The 26927-nt window shown below is 43.0% G+C and overlaps 1 protein-coding gene across 1 annotated transcript in view; it reads left to right on the top strand.

Moving 5' to 3' along the window:
- The window catches only part of sybu (syntabulin (syntaxin-interacting)), a 105556-nt gene that overhangs the window by 57089 nt on the left and 21540 nt on the right, over positions 1-26927 (top strand). Inside the window, exons 4-5 of the mRNA XM_068030957.1 lie at positions 4672-4774; positions 14012-14209. Of these exons, the coding sequence (XP_067887058.1) occupies positions 4672-4774; positions 14012-14209 (301 nt within the window). The remainder of the gene's footprint in view (positions 1-4671; positions 4775-14011; positions 14210-26927) is intronic.

Below are 26927 nucleotides of genomic sequence, written 5' to 3'. Positions count from 1 at the left end.
TAACATTCAAGGCTATGGGCCAAGTGCTGGCAAATGGAATTAGGTAGACAGGTCAGGTATTTTAATGCATTGGTGCAGACTCGATGGGCCAAAGGGCCTCTTCTGCACTGTATTATTCTGTGATTCTGTAAATTGATGAAGGTGACCTATTCTACGTGAGACTCTTCCAAAACCTCCAAGCTGCCACTTACCTGCAAGGCAGCAGACAGCCAAGGACAATTGATAATTCCCTTATGACAGCCCTTATGCGCCCTCTTCCCACCCACTCTGGGCAGGCAATAGATTGACATTATTTAAATGAGGCCTGAGAATTAATAGATCCTGAACCTGAAACTTAAACCAGGAAATGCATATTGCACTTTCCCATTGTCCTTTCCCAACCCAGCCAAAACCCCACTCAGGGTTAAAATCAACCCTCATATCATTACTTAAGAATAGCTTCGGAAGGAAGTTGAATGAAAAAGGGATATGAGAAAAGATCTTACCCATGGGCAAGCTGTGATGTAACATACTGTGTAATTCTGCCTAATTCTCAGAGTTATAAATTTCCACTGAGCTATTGGAAGAGCCTTGAGTTACTGATGCTTAAACCAGAACACTGTGTGTTTATACCAGAAACACAATATATGCTGTAAGTCTCCAACTCTCTATGTCTTAGAAATGGTCTTAGGAAGCAACCGCAGCAGCGCTTTCCACTCTACTTTGACGGTGGAATTCTCAGTAAGGTCGTGTGGACAGTCAATTCAATCCACAGGAATTTAAATGCTGAGTTGGACAGGTATTTTTCTGGTTTTGGGCAACCGCTGGAGTCAAATCGTGAGATGTCTACCATTTAATATACAATTAATAAAAGCATTCAACAAGGTATTCTGCTTCTGAAGTCTCCTTTCCATATTTGTTTTTGCATAATCACTCCATTTTAAATATTCACCAGATGCTGCCTATTACCATCTCCTCCAGTCAGGAGAAGTTATAATCTTCAGATGTGAGTCATAATTTAAGCAAAAAGTACTTTTTTTGAATCTGCCGATTTCAAAACTTAAACATTAACTTTTTGTTAAAGTATTTTGACGAACTGTTGCAACAACCTATGTAGCATGAAGTGTAATACATTAATTCCATGCTTCATTTACTGAGTAGAATTATGCTGATACAATGTGTAGCCTTGTTCTGTTTGTAATATCCGTTCTGTGATGTACTAACAAGGAAAATCATTATCATTGGTGCTGTTGGTACCAGGAAGTAATGTTAACCCAAATTGAGCTCAGTCAACTAGATGGATTGCAGATTGGTTTTAATCAGTTTAGGTTGGTTGTGGATTTCACTGGAAAAAGTCAGTTTTTACTGTTCATCATATATAAATCTAAATAACAGTTGTGTATTAATTTGAAGCTAAGTCAAGTTTTCATTAGGGTAGTGTGAATTGCTTTGTTTAAGGTTGAGATATTATTGCATTAAAACATAAAGTTCATTTTGCCCTTGTTCAGATTCTTTATTCTGTTTTTTGCAGAAGATTTCACAACGCAGCTGTTTCATATTTGGTTGTTGGAATGGAACTTGAAAATAAGCTGCCTATAGTCTTGCCATCTGCAATTACTTTTCATTTGTAAAGTTGTTTTGGGTTGAGTTTTTTTATTGGCTTCCACTACTGCTGCCAATGTTCTTTTGGCAATATGTAAGCTGCTTTTATATTGGTGCTTTCTTCGTTTGGATTCCAGGAGACCATTGTCCATAAACCAGCATCTGACATTTACATTATTAACACAAAAGCAAAATACTGCAGATGCAGGAAACCTGAAATAAAAACAGAAAATGCTGGAAATACTCAGCAGGTCAGGCAGTATTATCATTTTATTCTTTCTTGGGATGTGAGCATCGCTGGCAAGGCCAGCATTCGTTGCCCATCTCTAATTGCTCTTGCAAAGGTGGTGGTGAGCCGTCTCCTTGAACTGCTGCAGTCCATCTGGTGTAGGTCTATCCATAGTGCTGTTAGGAAGGGAGTTCCAGGTTTGTCACCCAGCCACAGTGAAGGAACGGCGATATAGACCCAAGTCAGGATGATGTGTTACTTGCAAGAGAACTTGCAGCTAGTGGTGTTCCTATGAGTCTGCTGCCCTTGTCCTTTAGGTGGTGGAGGTCACAGGTTTGGAAAGTGCTAACTAAGGAGGCTTGGCAAGTTGCTGCAGTGCACCTGGTATATGGTACACACTGCTGCAACTGTGCGCTGGTGGTAGAGGGAGTGAATGTTTAAGATGGTGAATGGGGTGCCAATCAAGCAGGCTGCTTTGACTGAAATGGTGTCGAGCTGCTTGAGTGTTGTTGGAGCTGCACTTATTCAAGCAAGTGGAGAGTATTCCATCACACTCCTGACTTGTGCCTTGTAGATGGTGGAGATGCTTTGAGGAGTGAGAAAGTGAGTTACTGCAGAATTCCTAGCCTCTGACCTGTTCTTTTAGCCACAGTATTTATATGGCTGGTCCAGTTAAGTTTGTGGAGAGAAAAACAGAGTTAACATTTCAGGTCTGTGACCTTTCATCAGAACTGCTTGTACTGGGAAAAGAGATGAGAGATGAGGACCTGAGTAGGACTGGACCAAAGAATGTTCCGCATATCTCACAAAAAGGCAGGAACCCGACGCCCAGATCATTTTCGTCTCCTGACCCTACACCACATCTGCATTACTCAACAGACACTATTTTAATATGCAAAGCTCTTATTTGGGCCAAAGGCGAGCTCGGCACCTAATTAGTGGTGCCGGGCGCTGCCTGGAGCCAGTAACTGGTTCTGGAGTGCAATACTCAAAGGTAGACATGAGTGGGCCTACCGTTGCCTTACAGATTGGAGCAGGCAGGAGAACAGAGGCCCAGCAGCCTCATGGTGCATTCAAGTGGTCAAACAATTAATCACAAGGTAATTGAAACAATTTGCTCAAGCGATGGCAGCTTTTGTGCCACCACTTGTGCACCTCAGTTTGAATAACCCTTTTTTCCAACACTTTAATGCAGCAGCAACATCACATTATGGCTCCACGATAAGTGTGCACTAACATGCCCCAGACTGTTTACTCTTTCCATTCACTGCTTTGAAAATTTCCTTCTGGCCCTCTCCAGCCCATCAACAAGCTCAAGCTCATCAACGAGCTTGACAGGTGGCTAATTGGAGGTAAGCAGATTGGCGGCTCTTCCTCCCCCCCCCATCCCCACTCCCTGCCCTTGCTTTGAAAATTGCAGCACATTCCAGAGGCAAGACTGACATAGCATCCAGGACCCCGCACCCCCCCCTCCAACAAACACGAGCATTTGAAAATCCAGCCCTTTATCTCTGTTTCTCTTTCCACAGATACTTCCTCACCTGCTGTGTATTTCCAGCATTTTCTGTTTTGATGTACGTTATTAAATGTGGCTCCTTTATCTCGTGTCGTATTTATAGCTGTAGATGTTTGTAGGTTTATGAGTCTGCCTCCAGGATATGAGAGTTGGATTTTGCAGTATAAATGCCAGTAATTGGTTCCCAATAACAATTTGCTGAAGTTCAAATTAAAACAGTGCCAGTATTAAAGTGCCTTTAATTTATAATGCTGCCTGGGCATCAAGAGATGGGCACTGCTGAGGAAGTGATTCTTCTCTTCCCATCCACTTCTCTTCCCATCCACCTCCCTTCCCAGTGCCTCTTTCACCCCCTCCACCCCCCCCCCCCCCCCCCTCTACTCCTCCCAAAAAAATATTCTGGCACTTCACATTTAACTCAACAAAGAAGCCTAACCCCTAGAGGCTGCTTTTCATGTTTGGACATGTTCTGTGAATAGAATTCAGGAGGTTGATTCTTGGAGATGCTGGGTTGGCTGTAGCATCCATGTTGCAACTTGAATTACTAATTTAATTTTTAAATGCAACTTTCTGTTTTATGAGCTTGGTCCAAACAAAATCTATGATCTAAGTAGAAGAAAGGTTCCTTGTGTTGCGTTTGGTGTAGTTTTCTTGATCTCTGCTTCAGGTGACAGTAAGAAGCTGGTTAAGAATGCTGTAGCAGAAAAAGCCCATCAAGTCTGATGTTCAGCAAGCGTGAATATAGAATGGCTGACAGCAATGTTAGTGCTGTGACAGAGGATGTGCTGCATCAGTGCATTCAAATACTCACAGTAAAGAGTAAACTTGAATGTAATTCATTTATGTAATTAGAGCTGATCTCCAATAAATAGGATTGATTGTGTCTCATTGCTGACTGTCTGCTATTGGCAGATTAAGCCAAAGTAGCTTTTGCTGAATGATTTGAAAAGTCATAGCCAGTTTTGTTCAGTCACAGAGAATATCTGTAACCTAATAGCATAGCCATATATTATCGAGGCTGGCTGTATAATTTAATTAGTTGTATTTTGATTATTGTCTAAAAGATAAGATTTATTTTTATTTATGACTTATTTTGAAAAGGTCAGTATAGTTTGTTTTACTACAGAATGCAATAGGAATTGCCTTGAAGCACTATGTTTAACTATCCATGCGTGTATGTATGTAAGTTCTCCCAGGTTGCGGCTAACCCATTGCACTGTAAGTGTGCTGACGCCTGTGATTTCCCAAATGCGGGAAACTTGACTACATAATTTTGGCAGTGGGGGACTGTGCACTTTTGCTGGACCAGTGAATTTTTAAAATGTCTTTTTGTTCTTATGCACAGGCAGTGAAGCTGACTTTAGTTCCTCCAGTAGCACAGGCAGCATCTCTGCACCCGAAGGTCTTATGTCTGGTACAGGGAACAAGCGGAGCTCGGCTTCCCGCAGGTAGGCCTTGCTTTCTTTATACAAACTAAGACGATGATCGGTGCACCACAGGTCCACTGGCACAAAAGAAAAAATGAATACTTGCAGTCAGTTAGAAACTCAGTAATAGATCAAGCAACCGTTTTCCCAGGGACGCTTTGCTTACAAACTTGAAAATTTGGCCACCTAATGGATGATTTAATAGGAGTTTTACATAGATATTGCCTATAATTTGATTCAAAAATAAAATTTATATAAAAGGTGGGTTTATTTGTATGCATCCTCTTTTAGGGCATCCTGCAGATAATGCACAATTTAACTTCGAGAGTTGACAAATAATGTTCTCGAAATGTAGCTGTGCCAGAGTTTTGCTTGATCTCTCTGTGAGGAGCAGTGCCCAGCTTCTGCTGTTTCCAAATCTTAGCAGGGCATTTAAGAGACTTGGTACACAGGGAGTTATAGGTGAAAACTTTTATCAGGCTCAGCTATCAGATTGGCACCAGAGATGTTCTTTTTACTAAGTAACTTATAAAAACTTAAAAGTTTCTGCAGTGAAACATTCCCCAAAAGATTTTTACTTGATTTTGTTTTTATCGTCATATTTTGTTATTCTAGAGCTAATTTTCAACTTGCTGCTGGAACTTAAAATTAGCATTGCAAGTCGAGAATCAGGAAAATTGAGTCGTTCCTATAATGAGCGGCCAATTCATATTCCAATTTGCCACCAGGGTGATGAGTTGAAAATTAGCCCCTCTGTCTTTGAAAATGAAATTGATACAAATTTACTAATTTAACAAACACATTAAGATATTCACATAACTCTTTTCAGAGGTTTTGCTATGGATTTTTTTTAGTTTCCTTTACCAGTTCTGAAATATATATCCAGTACTGATACATTTTACTGAGAAATTTCAGTAGAACCAAAATTAAAGTGAGCTATACATAACTAAGTCAGAAAATAAATTGATTATCCGTTACGTAGCAAATGCAATAAGTTAAAAATAAAGGCCAGGGAATATTGCCACTTAACTGTCAATGTATCATGATTAACATAGGATATTAACATTCTATTAGATGGAAACCAAAATATTTAATGTTTTGGCAAGGCAATATGGTACATTGACATACTATTATGCAATTGATTGAAAATTTTAAGTCTCTTAAAAGCATGCATGTAATTTTGAATTGCCTCTTAGTTCCCCATGGAAAGTTGAGGAATTATCTGAAAGTTTATCAGTATGCCTGATTGTCAATTGTTACCCTATTTTATATGTTTTAGGATTCCCATCATAGGCTGCCTGGAAGTAGATATTATTGCCAAAAAAAGTTATCCAGATGTGGCATTATGAACATTCATTCCAGCAAGAACATAAATGTGAATGTAGGCTATGGGCAACGCTTCCCATTCTGTCACGAAAGCTCAGCTTTCAGAGATCATCATCATTTGATTAAGTGCCATGTGCTGGGAATATACAACAGATCCATCAGTGTCTGTAAGGAAAAGAATGAATCATTTGGGTGTTAGTTTTGGTCAGAACATGACAAAGGGCTTAATTTTAATGTGCAAACTCACTGGGAGCAGGAGTGGGGGTGCAGTTTGGAATTATATTAAAAGCATTTGTCACTGGCTTTTTGAGTCTGCCACCTTGTAATCAATTTCCTTCTGGGTTTCCCAACCAATCAGTGGCAGCGGGCATGATGTGGACCCGCATGAGGTAGTCTCAATTCCAGTATTTAAAGGGACAATCCACATATGTAAGCTGAAGGAACTGGAGTCGGCTATCCGAGAACTGGAACTGTGCGCTTCACACATGCCTCCCTGGATGTGCTGCATCAGATTGTGAGGAGCCGGAGGGAAATACTCTTGCCCAGCAAGAAGCCTGCTGCTGAGACGAAGAAAGCGTGGTGGGAGGCAGAAGAGGGCAGCAGCAGGAGTGTGGTGCCATGCTCCTGGATTTAATGCAGAAAGCGGTTTAATGACCTGAACAGAGCAGGAAAGGTGAGTACCACAGTGTCACCTTCATCCTGCTGTGTGCATCCCTCAACCCTTCTCTCTGCCTTCTCAAGCATACTCCGTTGCATCATTCTTCACACCCACTTATCTTGCAGGCACACCCATCCTTCTTTCTTTATTCACTTCCTCACATTCCTATTTATCCAGCGGCCATACCCATTTACTCTCATCCTTTACAATGTCATGTTTCTCCTTCATAGTCACCTTCACCAGATGCACTCCACCCATCGGATGAATGCATGTCAGTGCACACACTCATACATTTCTTCTTTCCCTCCTTGCAAGAGAAAAGAGTACAAAAGATTATGGAGTGGGAGAGAACCGGAGAGGGCCCTGGAGATCAGTGGAGTTATGGTATCCCTGGTTGTCAAACTCCATTACAAACACTGTTCCCAAGCTGCCGATTCCATATTTGACTCCAATTATGAGATTCCGAGTACATATCCGTGCCAAAGCTAAGACCACTATATTTCCAGCTCCATAGCATCGCCTGACTCTGGCCCAGCTCATCTGCCAGTGAAACCCTCATCCATGCCTTTGTTATCTCTAGACTTGACTGTTCCAAAATACTGCTGGCCATCCTCCCACCTTCTAACCACTGGTAACTTGGTGTCATCCAAAGCTCTGCTGATCGTGTTCTTACCTGTGCCGAGTCTCATTTACCCAAAGCCCCTGCTCGCTGACCTGCACTGGCTTTTGGTCAAGCAATGCCTCAATTTAAAAATCCTTATCCTTGTTTTCAAGTCTATCCATAGTTTCACCCCTCCTTTATCTTTGTAATCTCCTCCAGCCCAACAATACTTTGAACATCTGCGCTCATCTAGTTCAGGTGTCTTGAGCATCCCGATTTAAATTGCTCCACCATTGGTGGCCATGCCTATCTGCAAAGGGTCCACGTATGCAGCAGGAGTCGGTGGACATGGCAAGCAAGTAGTCCTCAGAGCAGCTGAATCCGTCTGAGAGTGCACTGTCACAGGCCTCATATATGCCATGCCCTGGCTCAGATACTCATACTGCAATGGGACTGGTTAGATAGATAGTTGGGTTTTCACCAAGTGACCCACGCTTCACATGTGAACAAGAGCAGATGGTAGAGATAGGAACAGCAGTGGAGCGTCCGCTCCAAGCTCTGCTCAGCTGGACACAGGTCCTGTACCTCGGGAGCCATCAATGAAAAGGAAAATCATCGAGCAGCAGCAGCAGAGAATGCTCTGGTGAAAGGTCTGATAAAAGGTCACTGACCTGAAATGTTAACTCTGCTTCTCTCTCCACAGATGCTGCTTGACCTGCTGAGTATTCCCAGCATTTTTTGTTTTTATTTCAGATTTCCAGCATCTGCAGTATTTAGCTTTTATTATAGCAGAGAATTCGTGATGCACTTACAGGCCTTCAAAGCACACTCTCCAAAATTTCAGCGTGATTGGCGCATGAAATGGGGGTGGGGGGGACGGGTGGGATGATGCCATAGGCCACTGAGATGATGTCTTTTTCCATGGATATTGTGGTCAGCGCCATGGACCTTTTAAACACTCCAATCACATGAGTTTGCACATTCCTGGAACACCATCATGCAGATTCTGGATGCCAACATGTTTATTTCCTTAAATAGGTTGACAGATCATCTTGACCTTATAGGGCAGCACTGATCTGCAAAAAATGTTTTCCAGTGGTAGTGATAAAGTGGAGCTGGACCATAAGAGGGATGATGGTGAAAGGGAAAATGAAAGTGGGGACTCCACTCAAAGTGCTTCCACTTCTCACCCACAACCCATCACTCAGTCAGTAGTCCACTTGCTGCTTTGTCTCCCGACGATCAAGTGTACCCTGACACAGATGCAGGTGGAGTAGTCTTTTGTGGGGCCCTCATCAATTCCAGCACCCAGAGGACATCGGCTAAGAGTATCTCAGCAGTCAGAGCGGGAATCTGAACAGCCTGTCTTTACTTCAGCTCAAGCCACACAGGTTGCACCACATAGAAGTAGCAAAAAAAAGAAGAGTTTGACTTTGTCATTGCATAAGGGAATGGAGACGAGTATCTGACAATATGTTGTTTTGATACATTTCTATTCCTTATTTATATCACATAAATGTAAATCTTTTTTGCATTTCCCATCTTGCCCATTCTTGGGTGCTAGGTAGTTAGTGGCTTTCTGTGTTGTCTAATGTTAAGTGTGAGGACCTGAATTGATGGGAACCAATGGGGGAATTGTTGAAAGAGTGGTTGGTTGCAGGACTGCTTTATGTCAGTGGCGTTCGTGGGTGAGGAGAACACGACGATTGGCATTTGAATTTTCTGGTGACATGGATCCATTGGTGCAGCCTAAATGAATCTTGCACTGTTAAGGGCATCCCTGGTATCTGGAGCAGCAACGTAAGCATCTGGGAGTGCTTGCCCTCATCACCCTCCTACTCATCCTCCTCTTCTCCTCCCCCTCTGAATTGTCTGAGGAGTATCTGAGTTCTTCATCTTGTTCATCCTCCAAGTGGAAACCTCACTAGCACAATGTTGTGCAGAGTACAGCTAACCATGACTATTCTGGAGACCATGCCTGGTGCGTACTGAAGGGCACCTCCAGACGTGCCTCGGCACCTGAAGTGCATCTTCAGCATGCTGATGCCTTGTTTGATGACACAGTGGTGTAGAGCTGTTTGGCTTCAGTGGTCATGTTTCTGACAGGTGTCATGAGCTAAATAGCTATCCCTTGTTGCCCAGCAGTCACAACCTAAGTTGGCTTCCAAGTCTGATCAGAGAGGAAGCTTGGACTACCACAAGATGGCATCATGGCAGCTGCCCGGGATTCCTGCGTGAACCTGGATAAACATCTTTCTGTGGTTGCACACCAGGTACCCATTGATGGAGTGGAAGCCCTTTTGGTTGATGAATACTCTTGATTTATCTTGGGGGGGGGGGGGGTTGCCCAGATTGCTATGCTTGTGCTGTTTATGGTGCTCTACACCTGTTAAGACCAAGCTACCGCTCATTTAATCTGGCATCCTCGAGGAAAAAGTTGACATAATTGCCGGCCCTGGCAATTAAGGCATTATTACCTGTCTTATAAAGTTGTGGGTGGCCGACTGAGAGATTCTGGATACGTCTGCAGCAAAGCCCTGTATGAAGCTAGAGGCAAAATGGTTGAGGGTGGTGGTGGTGACTTTGGGAGCCAATGGTAATTTGTGTCATGAGATCCAGCAGGTTGTCTTCTAGGAGGCTGCAGGTAGCTACAGCTGTCTGATGTGTCATCCTGAGCTTCCTGAGACACTGCTGTTCAGACATGTCAAGGAAATCCAGTCTCTGCCTGTAGACCCTGATTTGTGCTATTGGCTCCTGGAAGCTGCTATTGTTCCCTTCTCTGGTGCTCCCCTCGCTGCTGCTGCCCTCTCCTATGGAGCTGCAGGTCTGTGAGCAGCACCTTGCTGCGGGTGCTATTACTGATGATGTTAGCCATCTTGCTCCTCATCGGAGTCCAAGCTAAGGCAGCATAAGCAGCATCCGTCCTCCTAAGTGTAGAAAGTAACCTATCAGCAAAATACTGTGAACAAACCCTTTCACAAAAGCAAGTTAGAAAGCAGCTATGAGTACTGAGTATTTATTGGCATATTTTATGTATTGGCATGCTTCAGCCACCTCAATTGCTGCTGTGTACTCACCTCGCTTTCACTGACGAGTTTCAGGAAACCCGGGAAAACCCTTGGACCCGATGTTAAAGTGTCATGCTAAGCCCCCACCTGCCAAGAATGAGGCACATTAATTTTGTCATGAACATTAATTTTAAACTATTACTGGAGTGAAGAAAGGACTTGTTAAATAGATCAGCTGTGGCTGTAAAAGACATTTGCATATTAGCAGTCAGTGTTTGGAAGGACAAAGCAGCCATTTCCTGACACATTCATCCCACAATGGACTTCTGTTCACCAGACATTGAAGGTAGGGGAGCTCACATTCCAGGTTGGCTGCTAAGGTGGCCGGATACACAATTGTACATGGTCAAAACAGCTAGTCACATGACTAACCTGCTGGGCAACCTGAGTTTTTTGAATTTGCACCAAAAGTTTGGGTAGAATGTCTGTTCGCTCCTTTTTCTTTTTTTGTTCTTTTGGGCCTCCTTATCTCGAGAGACAATGGATACGCGCCTGGAGGTGGTCAGTGGTTTGTGAAGCAGCGCCTGGAGTGGCTATAAAGGCCAATTCTGGAGTAACAGGCTCTTCCACAGGTGCTGCAGAGAAATTTGTTTGTTGGGGCTGTTGCACAGTTGGCTCTCCCCTTGCGCCTCTGTCTTTTTTCCTGCCAACTACTAAGTCTCTTCGACTCGCCACAATTTAGCCCTGTCTTTATGGCTGCCCGCCAGCTCTGGCGAATGCTGGCAACTGACTCCCACGACTTGTGATCAATGTCACACGATTTCATGTCGCGTTTGCAGACGTCTTTATAACGGAGACATGGACGGCCGGTGGGTCTGATACCAGTGGCGAGCTCGCTGTACAATGTGTCTTTGGGGATCCTGCCATCTTCCATGCGGCTCACATGGCCAAGCCATCTCAAGCGCCGCTGACTCAGTAGTGTGTATAAGCTGGGGATGTTGGCCGCTTCAAGGACTTCTGTGTTGGAGATATAGTCCTGCCACCTGATGCCAAGTATTCTCCGAAGGCAGCGAAGATGGAATGAATTGAGACGTCGCTCTTGGCTGGCATACGTTGTCCAGGCCTCGCTGCCGTAGAGCAAGGTACTGAGGACACAGGCCTGATACACTCGGACTTTTGTGTTCCGTGTCAGTGCGCCATTTTCCCACACTCTCTTGGCCAGTCTGAACATAGCAGTGGAAGCCTTACCCATGCGCTTGTTGATTTCTGCATCTAGAGACAGGTTACTGGTGATAGTTGAGCCTAGGTAGGTGAACTCTTGAACCACTTCCAGAGCGTGGTCGCCAATATTGATGGATGGAGCATTTCTGACATCCTGCCCCATGATGTTCGTTTTCTTGAGGCTGATGGTTAGGCCAAATTCATTGCAGGCAGACGCAAACCTGTCGATGAGACTCTGCAGGCATTCTTCAGTGTGAGATGTTAAAGCAGCATCGTCAGCAAAGAGGAGTTCTCTGATGAGGACTTTCCGTACTTTGGACTTCGCTCTTAGACGGGCAAGGTTGAACAACCTGCCCCCTGATCTTGTGTGGAGGAAAATTCCTTCTTCAGAGGATTTGAACGCATGTGAAAGCAGCAGGGAGAAGAAAATCCCAAAAAGTGTGGGTGCGAGAACACAGCCCTGTTTCACACCACTCAGGATAGGAAAGGGCTCTGATGAGGAGCCACCATGTTGAATTGTGCCTTTCATATTGTCATGGAATGAGGTGATGATACTTGGTAGCTTTGGTGGACATCCGATCTTTTCTAGTAGTCTGAAGAGACCACGTCTGCTGACGAGGTCAAAGGCTTTGGTGAGATCAATGAAAGCAATGTAGAGGGGCATCTGCTGTTCACGGCATTTCTCCTGTATCTGACGAAGGGAGAACAGCATGTCAATAGTCGATCTCTCTGCACGAAAGCCACACTGTGCCTCAGGGTAGACGCGCTCGGCCAGCTTCTGGAGCCTGTTCAGAGCGACTCGAGCAAAGACTTTCCCCACTATGCTGAGCAGGGAGATTCCACGGTAGTTGTTGCAGTCACCGCGGTCACCTTTGTTTTTATAGAGGGTGATGATGTTGGCATCGCGCATGTCCTGGGGTACTGCTCCCTCGTCCCAGCACAGGCATAGCAGTTCATGTAGTGCTGAGAGTATAGGCTCCTGGACTGAGAAGATCTCTCCTGTCTGCTCCCATCTCTTTCTCACAAGCCTCTGAATCCACTGAAGACACATAAACCCCAAGAGAGAAAACTATCCTACAGTGAATAAGGTTTAAAAAGAATACTGGGCCCAACGAAAAGCAAGATCTACCTACAATCATGGACTCTACAGTGAGCACGAAGAACCATAACAACAACTCTTCAGATATTGCCTCAAACCTTTCCACTTTATATTTCTTCTGTTTTCTTTCTGTCTCTATCTGCATGTGCGTATCGCGTATGCATGCTTGTGTGGGAGCGTCATGTATCCGTAGGCATTAACCGAATGAGAGTTTAGGTTTAAGTTTAATAAATTTCAACTTTTCTTCTTTAAACCTAAGAAAACCTGTTTGTGCTGGTTTCTTTGCCTTATAATTGGAAAGTGATGAACAAGGATTCACCAAGGGGGAGCTAAAAACAGTGTGTTTAAAATTAAACCCTGTTACGGTAAGACCAGGTGAAGGCTGAGAGGGAACCCTAGACACCTTTCTCACCTGGTCGTAACATTAAGTCAAAAATCTATGTTAGTATTGCCGTAATTGACTGATGAACACATGGTAATTGTCAACCCATCTTTTCCAAGGGGGTTACGTGCGCACAGCCCAACGCACGCGAATCAAATGTGGAAGTTGGTGGGTTGGAACCAGCTTCCTAGCATGCTGATATTTTTTCCTGGTTTTAACACCCACCCATTTCCTCCCCCCCCACCACCTCCCCACTCACTCGCACCGAAAACTGCGTTTTCCCAGGTTAAAATTCAACCCAAATATTACATTGAAATATTGAAATATTACAATCTCCTTTTCCTCTTTATAGATGCTGATGGATCTGCTGTGTATTTTCAGCTTTCTGTGTTTATTTTTCTTTATTAATTAAATGGGTCCTCAAATCAATATTTTATGAAAGTGGATCTGACTTAAAAATATCCAGGAGAGTTTTTTTTTAACAGAGCATGCCTTCTAAATGCTGATTATTCTATTTGTCTTTAAATGTAGAATGTTCCCATTTAATCCTAACATACATCCCTGTTTTACAAACTGATGTCCTTGTTATGTTGTAAGACTCAGCAGTCCAATAACAGCTTGGAGACAGTTACCAACTGAGTATGGCCACCTTGTTTTAACTTTCATGAAATATTTGCTGTTTGAGCTACACAGCTATTACTGATCTAATTATGATTCCAATGGAAAGTGTGTTGTGTTACATTGTATTGTGTTGTGCTTTTTGTTTTGTTGCAAAACCTGCCCTTATTGGCTCTCTCAGATTTTCTTAATATTCTTGTTCAGTAGAGCAATATAAATGACAGTAATGTACATATTTCCAGCACTGGAAAGATTACTGATTGAGAGTGTATTGTGCTATGTGGTATATATTTGATCTACACTATAATTTATTTATGTAAAAATAGTTTCTTCTCAAATTGTCAGCCGCGGTATTCATGGAAGAAGTAATACTTCTAGTGGCCACAAGCAGACGGGGAGCCCAACTGTTGCTCGAGAGAAAGATACGGTGTCAGCAGTGTATAGAAATACAGCCAATATTCGTGATATCTATGGAGCTTCATCTCGCAGCAGCAGCAGTAACTCCGGTTCATACAAAGGCAGTGACAGCAGTCCAACCATCAGGTATGCCAAAGAAAGCTTGTAGGAATTGACAGAAGTACTGCCTTTCTTTTTGGTGGTCAAAATATCATGCTGAATTTTCTGTAATTGGAATCTGCATGTTTATTAAGTATTGAAATTTGAATATTTTGACTTGGACAAAAGCCTTGACTAACCAATTTAAATACACATTCCTTAAGTGAAGGATACAGTAAGCATTCTAAAGAATGAAGCATGATTCTCTTAATAATTTCATTGCTAATTACGTTGCTTATCTTTACAAATAAAGCGTAAGGAAATATCCCTTTGCTTCCCTGATCAGGCATACCATCTTCAGACTGTGATTCTCAGGTGTTTCAACTGTACATTTTGATCCCTTAGCATTTGAATTCAGTTTCCCTCACTCACATGGTCTGTAGGAACTTAATTATTGCAAGGTATTAAGGGTGGCCATATTGGTCAAAGACACTGTTACAACACTGGAAAAGTATGATGTTACTTGAGTGTTCAAAGACAGAATCTATTTGGGTAGAAATAAGGAATAATAGAGGAGCTGCTGGGTGTACCATAGACCACCAAGTAGTGGGAATGGGATAGAGGAGCAAATCTTCATACAAATTACAGAAAGATGCAAGGACTATGGAGTAGTGATAATGGGGGACTTCAATTATCCCAGTACAGACAGGGAAAATAACAGTGTTAAGGGCAAAGAGGGAAAGGATTTCCTGAAATGTGTACGAGAGCTTTCTTGATCAGTATATTTCCAGCCCGGTGAGGAAGGAAGCAGTGCCAGATCTCGTTCTGGGAAATGAAGTCAGGAAAGTGGATCATGTTTCAGTGGGGGAGCATTTGGGAATCATTAATTTTAAAGTAGTCATGGAAAAGGACAAGGAACAACCAAGTGTGAAAATATTCAACTGGAGGAGTGTTAATTTCGGGCGATTACGGTCTGAAGATGGTATGCCTGATCAGGGAAGCAAAGGGATATCCCCTTACACTTTAAGGGGATCTGACCCAGGTGGATTGGAATCAGAGGGTACAGACTAGACACATTCATATGAGAGAGAAAGAAAGGGCATCCAAAGCTAAAGCAGCCTGGATGACTAAGGATATAGAAATTAAAAGAAACAGAAAAAGGAGCCTTATGATAAATGTTAGGCCTATATTACAGTGGAGAGCTAAACTGGATACAGAAAGTACAGGGGATAACTAAAGAAGAAAATGAGAGGGACAAAGAGAGTGTACGAGAATAGATTAGCGGGTAACATAAAAGGAAACCTAAAAGTCTTTTATAAACATATAAATCAACTCCGCTAGTTCCACTCTCCTGCCCTTTCCCCAAAGCCCTGCAGACATCTTTTCTCTGCAGATAATTATCCAATTCCCTTTTGATAACAATTGAATCTGGCACCACCCCACTTTCGCAGGCAGTGCATTCCAGATCCTAACCACTCGCTGCGTAAAAAAAGTTTTCCCTCATGTCGCCTTTGGTTCTTTCGCCATTCACCTTAAATTGGTGTCCTCTGGGTCTCGACCCTTGTGCCAGTGGGAACAGTTTCTCCCTATCTGCCCTATCCAGACCCCTCATGATTTTGAACGTGTCTATCAAATCTCCTGTCAGCTTTCCCTTCTCTACGGAGGATAGCCGCAACTTCTCCGATCGATCTGCGTAACGGAAGTCCCTTTAGTTCTGGAACCGTTCTTGTATATCTTTTCTACATCAAAATTCAACACAATACTCTACTTGAGGTCGAACCAGAGTTTCATAAAGGTTCACCATAACTTCTTTGCTTTTGTACTCTATGCCTCTATTTATACAAATCTCTGAAGGTGATCGGGCAAGTTGAAAAGACTGGTGTTTTTTTAAAAAAAAAGCATACAGGATCCTTGGCTTTATAAACAGAGGCATGGGGCAATTGTAACCACAAAAAATGGGTGGATTTGATTTGGATGGGATTTTTAAAGTATTAAAAATCTGAATCCCGACTCCAACCCACCACTTCCGCTTTTAACGGAGTTGGAATTGGGAGTGGGGAAGGGTGGGCAGCCAACCCACTCCCAGGAGGTGAGTTGGCAATTTAAAAATTTATAATGAGGCTGAATGCCTCATGTTTAACCACAATTTTAAATTTAACCCTGGGACGTTTGATGGCTAAAGGGAGGTGAGGATTCCTTTATCCAGGAGGTTAGTGTCTTTCCAGTTATCTACTGGATCCAGTTTGCTATTAGACACTCCTACCACAACCACCTCCCCCCCCCCCCCCCCACACACTACCCCCTCAACCACTCTGATCTCAGCACCCCAACCCTTTCAATATTACCCCCTTTGACTTCTGAGCTACCGCTGCCCTGTCCCAACTTCTCATCACCTCTCACTGACCTTCCAATCTCCTCCAGAAAACCTCCAATCACCTCCACAACTCTTCCGATCTACTCCAAAGTTTTCAGATCTCTCCCAGACACTTCATATTCCCCTCGCGTCTTTTGATCTCCCCCCTCACCTCTTTAGATCTCCAGACCCTGCTTGTTTTGATCTCCCCCCACGTCTCTTTCGATCTACACCCCTCACCTTTCAATCTGCCCCGTGTTTCTTTCAATCTACCCCCCTTGCCTGTATCAATCTCCCCCACAATTGTTCCAATCATCCCTGAGGCCTCGGAGCACGCCCTCCTTTCCACTCCCTGACTGCGGCCTGGTGCTGAAGGCCTACCAGCACAACAGCCAGGATGCCTGTCAATCTAGCTGACTGCGGCCGGGAAATGGAGACTAAAATGCCAGTCATGTCCTGCCGTTAAAGTCAGCAGGACCTGTGGGAAACCGGAGTTCTAGTTTCCTGATCTCAAAGCAGCCGACCCCCACCCCCTGATTCCGCTTCCTCCCCACTTGTAAGTTCATATTCGGTCCAGAGAGTAGCAAAGAAGTCATGCAAAACCGTTATAAATTGTTGGTTCGGCCCCAGCTGGAGTATTGTGTCCAAATTTGGACACCATACTTTGGGAAGGATGTCAAGGCCTTGGAGAAGGTGCAGAGGAGATTTACTAGAATGGTACTAGCAATGTGGGAGTCCAGTTGCATGGAGAGACTGGAGAAGCTTGATTTGTTCTCCTTAGAGCAGAGAAGGTTAAAGGGAGATTTAAAAGAGGTGTTCAAAATCAGGAAAGATTTTGATAAAGTATATAAGGTTTCCAATGGCAGAGGGTCAGTAACCAGTGTGTACTTCGACACAATCCTCCTCTTGTGGCTTGAGGTGGAGGCAGCCTTCTTGCATGTGCCTGTGTGCAACTGAGATGCCCGTGACCGTCGTCCTCATCGTGGAGGTGCAAGTGGCATCATTGCAAGGGCAGCCTTTGTCACAGGTCCCTGCTGCATAGATGGTCCCTCAGTCAGAGGGACCAAGGAGGCCAATGATGATGATGCCACCTCGTGAGGGGCGGCACCCTTGTCCTCTTCAGTGACTGCCTCAGCTTTTTGATGGCACTCTGGATCTCTGGGGGGGGGATCACCAGCTGGGGTACTGCTGGCATCCACTCAATGCATGATTGCGCCATCAGTGCCGCTGACCGGTCAATGCTACAGAGCATTCTGTGCATGTCAATTTACTGTTCCTGCATCCACTTGGAGTGCTGACGAATATTGCTATGCGTGAGATTGGCCATTCTCTCAATGGAGGAGCTCGTGCTCAAAGCCCTGAGCCATGGTGATATTCATGATCTGAATGGACACCTCCATTCTCAGTCCCTGACTTTGCACTGCCTCAGGGAACTCTGACATGGGCACACATCTCATACTGCTGGTCAAAGTAGAGTTGCCTTGCTTGTGACTCCCAAAATCTGTGCCCAGCTGAGCATGGCTGTATCTGTGTTCTACCCTCCAAGGGGGACGGCCCACAGCTGCCTCTGCTTCTTTTACCCCATCCTGCTTTCTTGTGACGTGCTCCTTACCCAGTGCCACCCTTTCTTAACATGCGCGAGGACCACAGAAGTGAGTGTATCTGCACTGGTGGAGGGTGTGCTTGAATGATATGTCTGTTGGTTTCATTAAGTTCGAGGCCCCACCTCCACAACTGTCCTTGTGGAAGACGTAAGAGGAGATCATGAGAACTCGCCTCTGACAGCAGATGCCTCTGCAGAGCTGAGGCTTTCCAATGCAGCTGAGGCTTTGGCATGCTGTCGGATGGAGAGGGGTGCACTCCATCGCCTTCATCTACATCATCCTCTTCTCCAGATATTTCCATCTCTCCATCACCCACTTCTTCATGTGGCACCACCCTCGCAATGTCTAGTGCGGCCACCTCCATAGTAGTCAAGACGGCAAGCTGGGGCACTGCTCCGCCTGTGTGCACCCTTTTCTCCTGCAAGGACAAAACAGAGATAAGGCAACACTGGCCTCTTGCCAATTCCAGCTGCTCATTGAAATAAGAAATACATGTATCAGTGTTACCAGGTCCTCAACAGCTCTTGGGCTCTAAACCTTACTGATGTGTCAGTAATCACTCTGGACACACATTTCTCCCATGCTCAGGTGCAGCTTGAGCCCTCAGGCTGCTCAGCTAGTGTGTCTGCTGGTAGCTACAGACCTGGAGGCCTGAAATCTGGGCATCGTGTTGCACTCACCTTGCCAGAACGAAAAAGGTCATTAAACTTTTTGCAGCACTGCAACCAGGTGCTCCGGACGACGCTGTTTAAATGTTCTGCCACCTCCAGCCATGCCTGCTTAGTTTGGCTGGATGGCCCTTTCCTGCCACCCTCTGGGAACAAAAGCTCTCACTTTTCAGACACTGCCTCCAGCATCACCTCAAGGGCTGCATCATTAAACAGTGGGGCAGCCTGCTACAGATGCCAGGCCTCTGCCTCTCCTTCTGCTGACTTCTGCCTTCCATTGATTTGCAAGACAGCTGCCACAATAATGACTGCCGTTGTGTCTTGAAATCGAGCCTGAGCTTTTAGTTCCACCTCCATCCTGCACCCACTGCTGCTAATTGGCAGCCAAACCTGCCCTCAAATCAATTAAGTGTCGACTTTGGGGGAAATTACAGGCTTGACTACCTTTGCCCACCTCCACCTCCCCCCCCCCCCCCCCCGCCCCAACAATGGAGCGGGTTTAGAACCTGGAAATGGTTCCGACGGCAAAGGGATAATCCTGCCCTAAGTGTGGGACCAATGGTGAATCCTACAAATGCCAATAAAACAGAGCTGTCGCTATTACACACATCTAAATAAAACCTGAAACTAAACCACATATTGCTAGGTAATGCACCCAGATGATTGTCTGGTAACTATAAACCCGAAAGATGCTTACTTCTAAATCAGCAGATAGGAGTGTCATTGCAAGTTTTTCAGATTTTATCGTTGAAGCTGAATCTATCAGAATGAGATACTTCCCTTTGACCTTTGCTCATTTGCTTAGGATTTTTACTAAGTGTTTGGCCCATAATTCCAGAATATTTTATCAGACCTTCATGTTTACCTGTATTTTGACAATTGGCTTGTCCAAACCCTTTCTCTGAAATAGGCATGCACAGCTGTTCAGCAATAGTGCCATCAAGCAGCACTTGCTTAGCAATAACCTACTCAGTGATGCTCAGTTTGGGTTCTGCCAGGGCCACTCAGCTCCTGACCTCATTACAGCCTTGGTTCAAACATGGACAAAAGAGCTGAACTCAAGAGGTGAGAGTGACTGCCCTTGACATCAAGGCAGCATTTGACCGAGTATGGCATCAAGCAGCCCCAGCAAAACTGAGGTCAATGGGAATCAGGGGGAAAACTCTCTGCTGGCTGGAGTCATACCTCGCGCAAAGGAAGATGGTTGTTGTTGGAGGTCAATCATCTGAGCTCCAGGACATCACTGCAGGAGTTCTTCAGGGTAGTGTCCTAGGCCCAACCATCTTCAGCTGCTTCATCAATGACCTTCCTTCAATCATAAGGTCAGAAGTGGGGATGTTCGCTGATGATTGCACAATGTTCAGCACCATTCATGACTCCTCAGATACTGAAGCAGTCCGTGTAGAAATGCAGCAAGACCTGGACAATATCCAGGCTTGGGCTGATAAGTGGCAAGTAACGTTCGCGCCACACAAGTGCCAGGCAATGACCATCTCCCCTTGACATTCAACGGCATTACCATCGCTGAATCCCCCACTATCAACATCCTAGGGGCTACCATTGACCAGAAACTGAATTGGAGTAGCCATATAAATACCATGGCTACAAGAGCAGGTCAGATGCTAGGAATCCTGAGGCGAGTAACTCGCCTCCTGACTCCCCAAAGCCTGTCCACCATCTACAAGGCACAAGTCAGGAGTGTGATGGAATACTCTCCACTTGCCTGGATAGGTGCAGCTCAACAACACTCAAGAAGCTCGACACCATCCAGGACAAAGCAGCCGGCCTGACTGGCACCCCATCCACAAACATTCACTCCCTCCACCACCGACGCACAGTGGCAGCAGTGTGTACCATCTACAAGATGCACTGCAGCAAGGCTCCTTAGACGGCACCTTACAAACCCGCGACCTCTATCAACAAGGACAAGGGCAGCAAATACACGGGAACAGCACCACCTGCAAGTTCCCCTCCAAGTCTCACACCGTCCTGATTTGAAACTATATCGCCGTTCCTTCACTGTCGCTGGGTCAAAATCCTGGAACTCCCTTCCTAACAGCACTGTGGGTATACCTACCCCAAATGGACTGCAGCGGTTCAAGCAGGCAGCTCACCACCACCTTCTCAAAAGCAATTAGGGATGGGCAATAAATGTTGGCCTGGCCAGTGACGCCTACATCCCATGAATGAATTTTTAAAAAAGATACTCCACAGAGCTCAGAAGCTGAGCATCATAGGCAACTCAAAGAAGCCATAGTTACAATCCACACCAAGCCAAGGGGTTGAATTTCTGAGTGTGTTCACCCAATTGTTCACTGCAAATTTGGCAGCAGAGTTCCAGAAATCCCCAAAAAACAGTGTAAATACAGTTCACACCAGGATGGAGAGTTTCCTTGGCTCTTCCAATGAAGTTACTGTGCATGAGCAGGGAAACTCCCATAAAAATTCATCTCCTCGTGTTTTTTGGGGTTTCATTCTGAACTATGCTGGGAAAAGTGGCAGGCAGTTAGGTTGAGGGGAGGACTGATCATGGAAGGGCTAACAAGCCTGTGGTGGCAGTTGCCGACAGTGTTCTTTTGGATCTTAGAAAAGCATTCCTTTTGCATGAATATCTAAGGTCAGATTGGAATGGTGTAGTGATGTAGGTTCTCGGGTTTATATGGTGCAGATATAGGAGATCAGGTACTGCACTGCCTTTCCGCACTGTTATGATAATATCTATGTGTGCATGCTATGCATATCGTTTCCCCAGAACTAATCAAATTAAGCTTCATTCATTTGATTTATGTAGGGAAAAGGTCATTTGAAGAAGACTGTATAACCTAAACAGTCTACCTTTAGGTTGCTTTTAATCAGAAATGTTATTTTGCTGCTTATGTAAATGTGATTTAAAATTCGAATGACCATCACCATCAGCTGAATGAATAAGAGATTCAAATAGAGAACAGAAGTAATAGCAATGAAAGTTCTGAATTGGAATTGTGATGCTGTGAAAGCCAAGATGTTACAATTAGTTCACTTCTTAAATAGTGGCTGTTGTATAAAAAGTAATAGTAAATCATTGAATCATACAGAAGGAGGACATTTATACATAGTCCTTGTGCCAGCTCTTTGAAAAAGCTGTTCAGTTATTCCCATTCACCTGCTCTTGCCCATAGCCTTGAAATAGGCTTGATTTTTTTGAATTCTGAAGTAAGTACATGTTTTTAAATTGTAATGCCTCTGACATTTGATGTCACCATGCTTATCATTAAATGATCAAGCTGAAATTACCGATTGGTTTAAGGGCCATAAATGAGTTACTGTGAGTGAGAGAAATAATTTTACTTTGGAGCTCGAATAGATTACTGTTTGACTTCATATTATATCGAGAGAAAAATTCTCAAACTGTATTAAATAATATGTGTAAGAAAGGAATGGGTTGTGTAGTGGGCTAGCTACTGATCTTTCACCTCTGGAATCTAAATTCCAATCTAACCCTACATTTGCATCTTTTTGTTTGCTGCAAGAGTCTTGAGTGGAATGAATTTCCATAGTCTCAGTCCAGTTCTTCATGGACAAGGGGCAGAGCACAAAACTGCCCATAATTAACACTATTTGACAATCTCAATTAGATAACAATTGTGGGAATCAGAAGAATCATGTTGATGAGGATGCTTTTCTGAGAATAGTGCTGAGGTACATTGTTAAGCATCTAACTGTGCCATTCTGTCGATGAACTGGGAGAACTTGACCAGATGCTCACAATATTAATTGTTCCATTCCCAACATTGATATCTCACATTTATACCCAGAAAGAAATGCCACAAAAATTTTTTTCAACATTTGTAAACTCTTGCCTCCCATTACTCTTGTTGGGGAACTACAAGCATAGTTTCAGAATAAGGGGTCACCCATTTAAGATGGAGATGAGGAGAAAATTCTTCACTCAATGGGTTGTGAATCTTTGAAATTCTCTGTTCCAGAGCGTTGTGGATGTTCCATCATTGAATATATTTAAAGACTGAGATTGTTTCTTGAACTATAGGGAAGTCGAGGATTGTGGAGAACAGGCAGGAAAGTGAAGTTGAGGCCAAAATCATATCAGCCATGATCTTATTGAATGGTGGAGCAGGCTGGTTGACACGTATGGCCTACTGCTGCTCCTATTTCTTATGTTCTTATATCTGTTATGGATCTAATAATTTCCAAGAATCAGGTCATGCTGTACGATGGAAGGATGTAAGGAGAAAGGGAAAATTTAAGGAACTGAAACAAGTAGAAAAATTATGAATGCATATATGGTTCAGAATCACTAAGAACTATAACTGTTGCAGTAAAAATCAGTTATTACTAAAAGATTTATGAATCATCAGGGTGTAGGTCTCCAGTGTGAATTTTGCTTTTGTATAATTCTGATTAAACATTCTTAGTTCAGAAGTGTATCACCAACTACAAATTATTCAAAACTAATGGTCCCAGGGGCATTTTGGTGTGTGGAAAAATAATGGACGGTGTTATGAAAACAGCTGAATTTATGTTGAGAAGGAATCACTTCATTGATTTATCATGACTCTTTTTGGGCAGGTCTTGGTGGTTGTCAAACACCAATTGCTGCTTTGGTTACAGCTGATTTTAACTAAATCTGTAAACAAAAGGAACCATTCTTTTTTCCATGCACACTTGCTGAAATGTCAGCTAATCCCTGATGACACAATTCATGATTATGTGTTGAACTGGCAAATGCTAGCTTCTTCTCTGATGTCTGTATATTTCCAATCCCCGGGTTGCATGTTGTGTTCTATATATAGAGCAAAGTGCTGACTTCAAATGGTTTGCTGTGAATAATTCCATGGCAACTACCTGTTGACTTTAGGATTGCCCTAGATTTGATTTTCATTTCAACAGCTATTCAATGAATGTTTTACATGTATTTTATTTCTAATTTATTCTGGGTCTATTTCTTCCCATTACTGTCATTGGTCTCTTCTTTCAGCCAAGAAGGCAGAACAGATTACTCTGTAATAAGCAAGCCAAAATACCAATATTTTTAACATTTCTTATACCTCTGAAGAGCTTGTGTGGGTTTGTACTGGAGTGTGGAACTGACTGAATTGCTGATACTAGGAGATGAAGCCATACTTTTGCTAATTTTATGCCGTAGAACTCTTAAAAGTACATTGTTGCTGTTTAGTCATATCATTCAAATATTAAAAGATACGATGAAGAATGTGTTTGCATGCTTGTGTTAAATAACGTGACTGCTTTCATTTTTGGAGTGATAACTGCAGTATTGGGTACAGTACAAAGGTTTGAAAGAATGAAATGTGTACAACAAGGATGCCTGAAATATGGCATTGTCCCTGGACATGATTTTAATTTCTCTTAAGAGCGGAATGTGTATAGTTTATATTAGTTCTGTATTAATACTCCAGTAGATCTGTAGTTCTCATGATTTGAGAGTTGAAATTTTGAAAGTCACCTCCGTAACATCAGTTTGCGATAATCAAGAATGAAAATGTTTCCTGGCTGTTTACAGGTTTCTGTTGCAAGATATTTAGGATTTTATTTTTATAAATCTTACTTGAAGTAACATAATATATTTGTGCACAATCGCTTTGTTGTATCTAACTTCTCTTTTGAAAACCCCCAAAAAGGTTGCTTTTGATGTAACTGCGGCAGCTGCGCTTAGGCTGACAAGTGACTCAATCTCCGGTGCTTTTATCCTAGTTCCTATTTTTAAATATTGTGTTCAATACAACATGCTATTTTTTAGCCAGAAGAATGGCAGACTTCCACGTGCTGCACTCAGGTCAGCTGGAGACATGAAACCAAGGCTGTTGGGTACATTACTAAATCATTAAACTGCCGAATTGCTACCTGAGACAAGGCTAATAAGTCTGGGACTCAACTTTGTGTTCCAGTTGTAAATGAGCTTCTTTAATTTGGTGTAATTCTGCATTATATTTTCTTTCTATTTCTATTACTAATAAAAATGTATAGAGTCCTTTCCATTCAATGAAGGGAAAATTGGGTAAGATGTCTGACTGATGGCCGATCCGCACCCATCCATTTTTCATCCTGCCAAAAATCAGCTGCAGTGACAAGCTATCATCTGTTTAAAATGGTTACTAACAGAGTAAAGAGAAAGGTTTGAATAAATTTCTTTCTGCAGTGTTGTATAGCATGAAATGTTTTGCCTTAGGGAGCTGTTGATGCATCTTTTAAGGGAAGGTGAATAATTAATTGAAGCAGAGGAAGATAAAGGGATATGAGGAGACTGCAGGGCAGTGGATTAATTATGGATCGCATTTACAAAATTGGCACAGACATGATGGGCCGAACAGCAACATCCTGTGCTATTGTTCTTTCGTTTGAAATGGTTTCAAATTAATAAGTATTGTGTTTATAAAAAATTTTTTAAATGTCCTAATATGATCCTAGTGTATATTAGGAAATTGTGTCCTGGAATTCATTTGATAGAAACAATCTTCTTATGAGTGCTTCTGTAACACAAAGGATGGGATCTGAGTCCCACTCCATTCATTCATGAAGGAAACTTTTTATTATTTAATAATTTTATGTTTTGAAACAAAAATATGAATGATTATGCACAGTGAGCATCAGTGTTAAGAGATAACATTAATGGGAGTTTTGTAGAAGGTGCTAGAGAACAGTGGGAGGGAAAGCAGTAAAAAGTCCAGGAGATAATAAGGACAAAGCATGGGAACATGGTATAGACGTGATGGGTGGTAGAGCAAATTGGGAACATACCTGGCCTTGACACAGCCATATTTTTTAAGCTATTAAATAGGTTTCTACTCAAGGCAGTCCCCACTGCCTCCAAATAAGGTGGTGAGGTATGATGTGATTTCTGGTCTATCCCATCTGTTCCTATGAACTTAACCTTTTAAAAACTTTTGTGCTTGACTATATTTTAAATAGATATTTTGATTATATTAATTGAACCTTTCTTATGAAACTTTTAAGGCAGGATTAGAAAAATAAGATTTTAAATTATTTACATACTTTTTGGCTATCTTTGGGTTTTGATAGTACACAGGAAAAGTAAGTGGGAGAAAAGTGATTAAAACTACTAGACTTGCCAAGTCAGACTCATTAAATGTAACGATTGCTCGTTTTGGTTTTAAATTGTTTACCGGGTTGGCAATCTGTGTCCGCTTTGATGATCATGAATGTAACTCCTAATGTTTCCCTTAATGTTGATGGATGTGGGCTTTTCAGAAACATACAAGGGCCCTTTGGCTAAAATATCCCTCAGAAACCAGGAACTCTTCACTGGACTGGAAGACAAATGGCAAGTTTCTTATTTTGATAAAATGTGTTAAATCCAGCTGAGCTCAATGAATACAATTTTATTTCCTTTTGAAAATACCCTATTTTCAGACATCCAGTTTCTCCACAGATGCCATCCCCCACTGAAACCCTTAAAGTAATCCAACAGAAGATATGCTTTTAATAGTACAGGAAGTTCCACTCCCTAACCAGTCGCCTTCTCCCTTTTTGAAGAAACTCAAGCATAACTGGCCAAATCGCCAAGTGTGAACGGCAATGAAAGCTGGTTAATAAGGAAACAAGTACACTGGTCCTAAAGATACTGGGGTCATCTTTATTAACTTACTTAGAAACTTTTCTGTAACTCTTAAGTTATAGCCTGTAGTCTTACACATCACATATTCTAACTGTGGACTCTAAATGGGATCAGCTGGTAAAAGTGACTTAATTCACACGTCTACCCCAGATAGCTAGAATTGAAAGATGAGTCAATATATGAATTATGCCTTGCTGTAACACTATAAATAGCAAAAGATATAGGAAATCAGTGGTACTTTGAAAACCATCAATGCAAGAATAGCATGTCAGCCCAAGGGATTGAAAGACAACATATGGAATGCTAGAGTAGAGATTTGTTTTCACAATTGCTTCCCTTTCCTTCCCCACCATTGAACAAGTCCTTGAGTTTACTGTGCCACAATGAGATGCTGAGCAAGGCTATGCACTTAACAGCAGAGCACAACAACTTGCATTTATATAGAGCCTTTAGCATAGGACGAGATCCCAAGGTGCATCACAGGAGTGTAATAATTAAAAAATTGACACCAAGCTAAAGAAGATCATCTTAGGACAGGTCACAAAAATAC

The sequence above is a fragment of the Heterodontus francisci genome, chromosome 5 (assembly GCF_036365525.1).
Source record: "Heterodontus francisci isolate sHetFra1 chromosome 5, sHetFra1.hap1, whole genome shotgun sequence".
NCBI classification, from domain to species: domain Eukaryota; kingdom Metazoa; phylum Chordata; class Chondrichthyes; order Heterodontiformes; family Heterodontidae; genus Heterodontus; species Heterodontus francisci.
The sequence above is the reverse complement of the archived record's forward strand: the minus strand, read 5'-3'. Positions and strand labels throughout refer to the sequence as shown.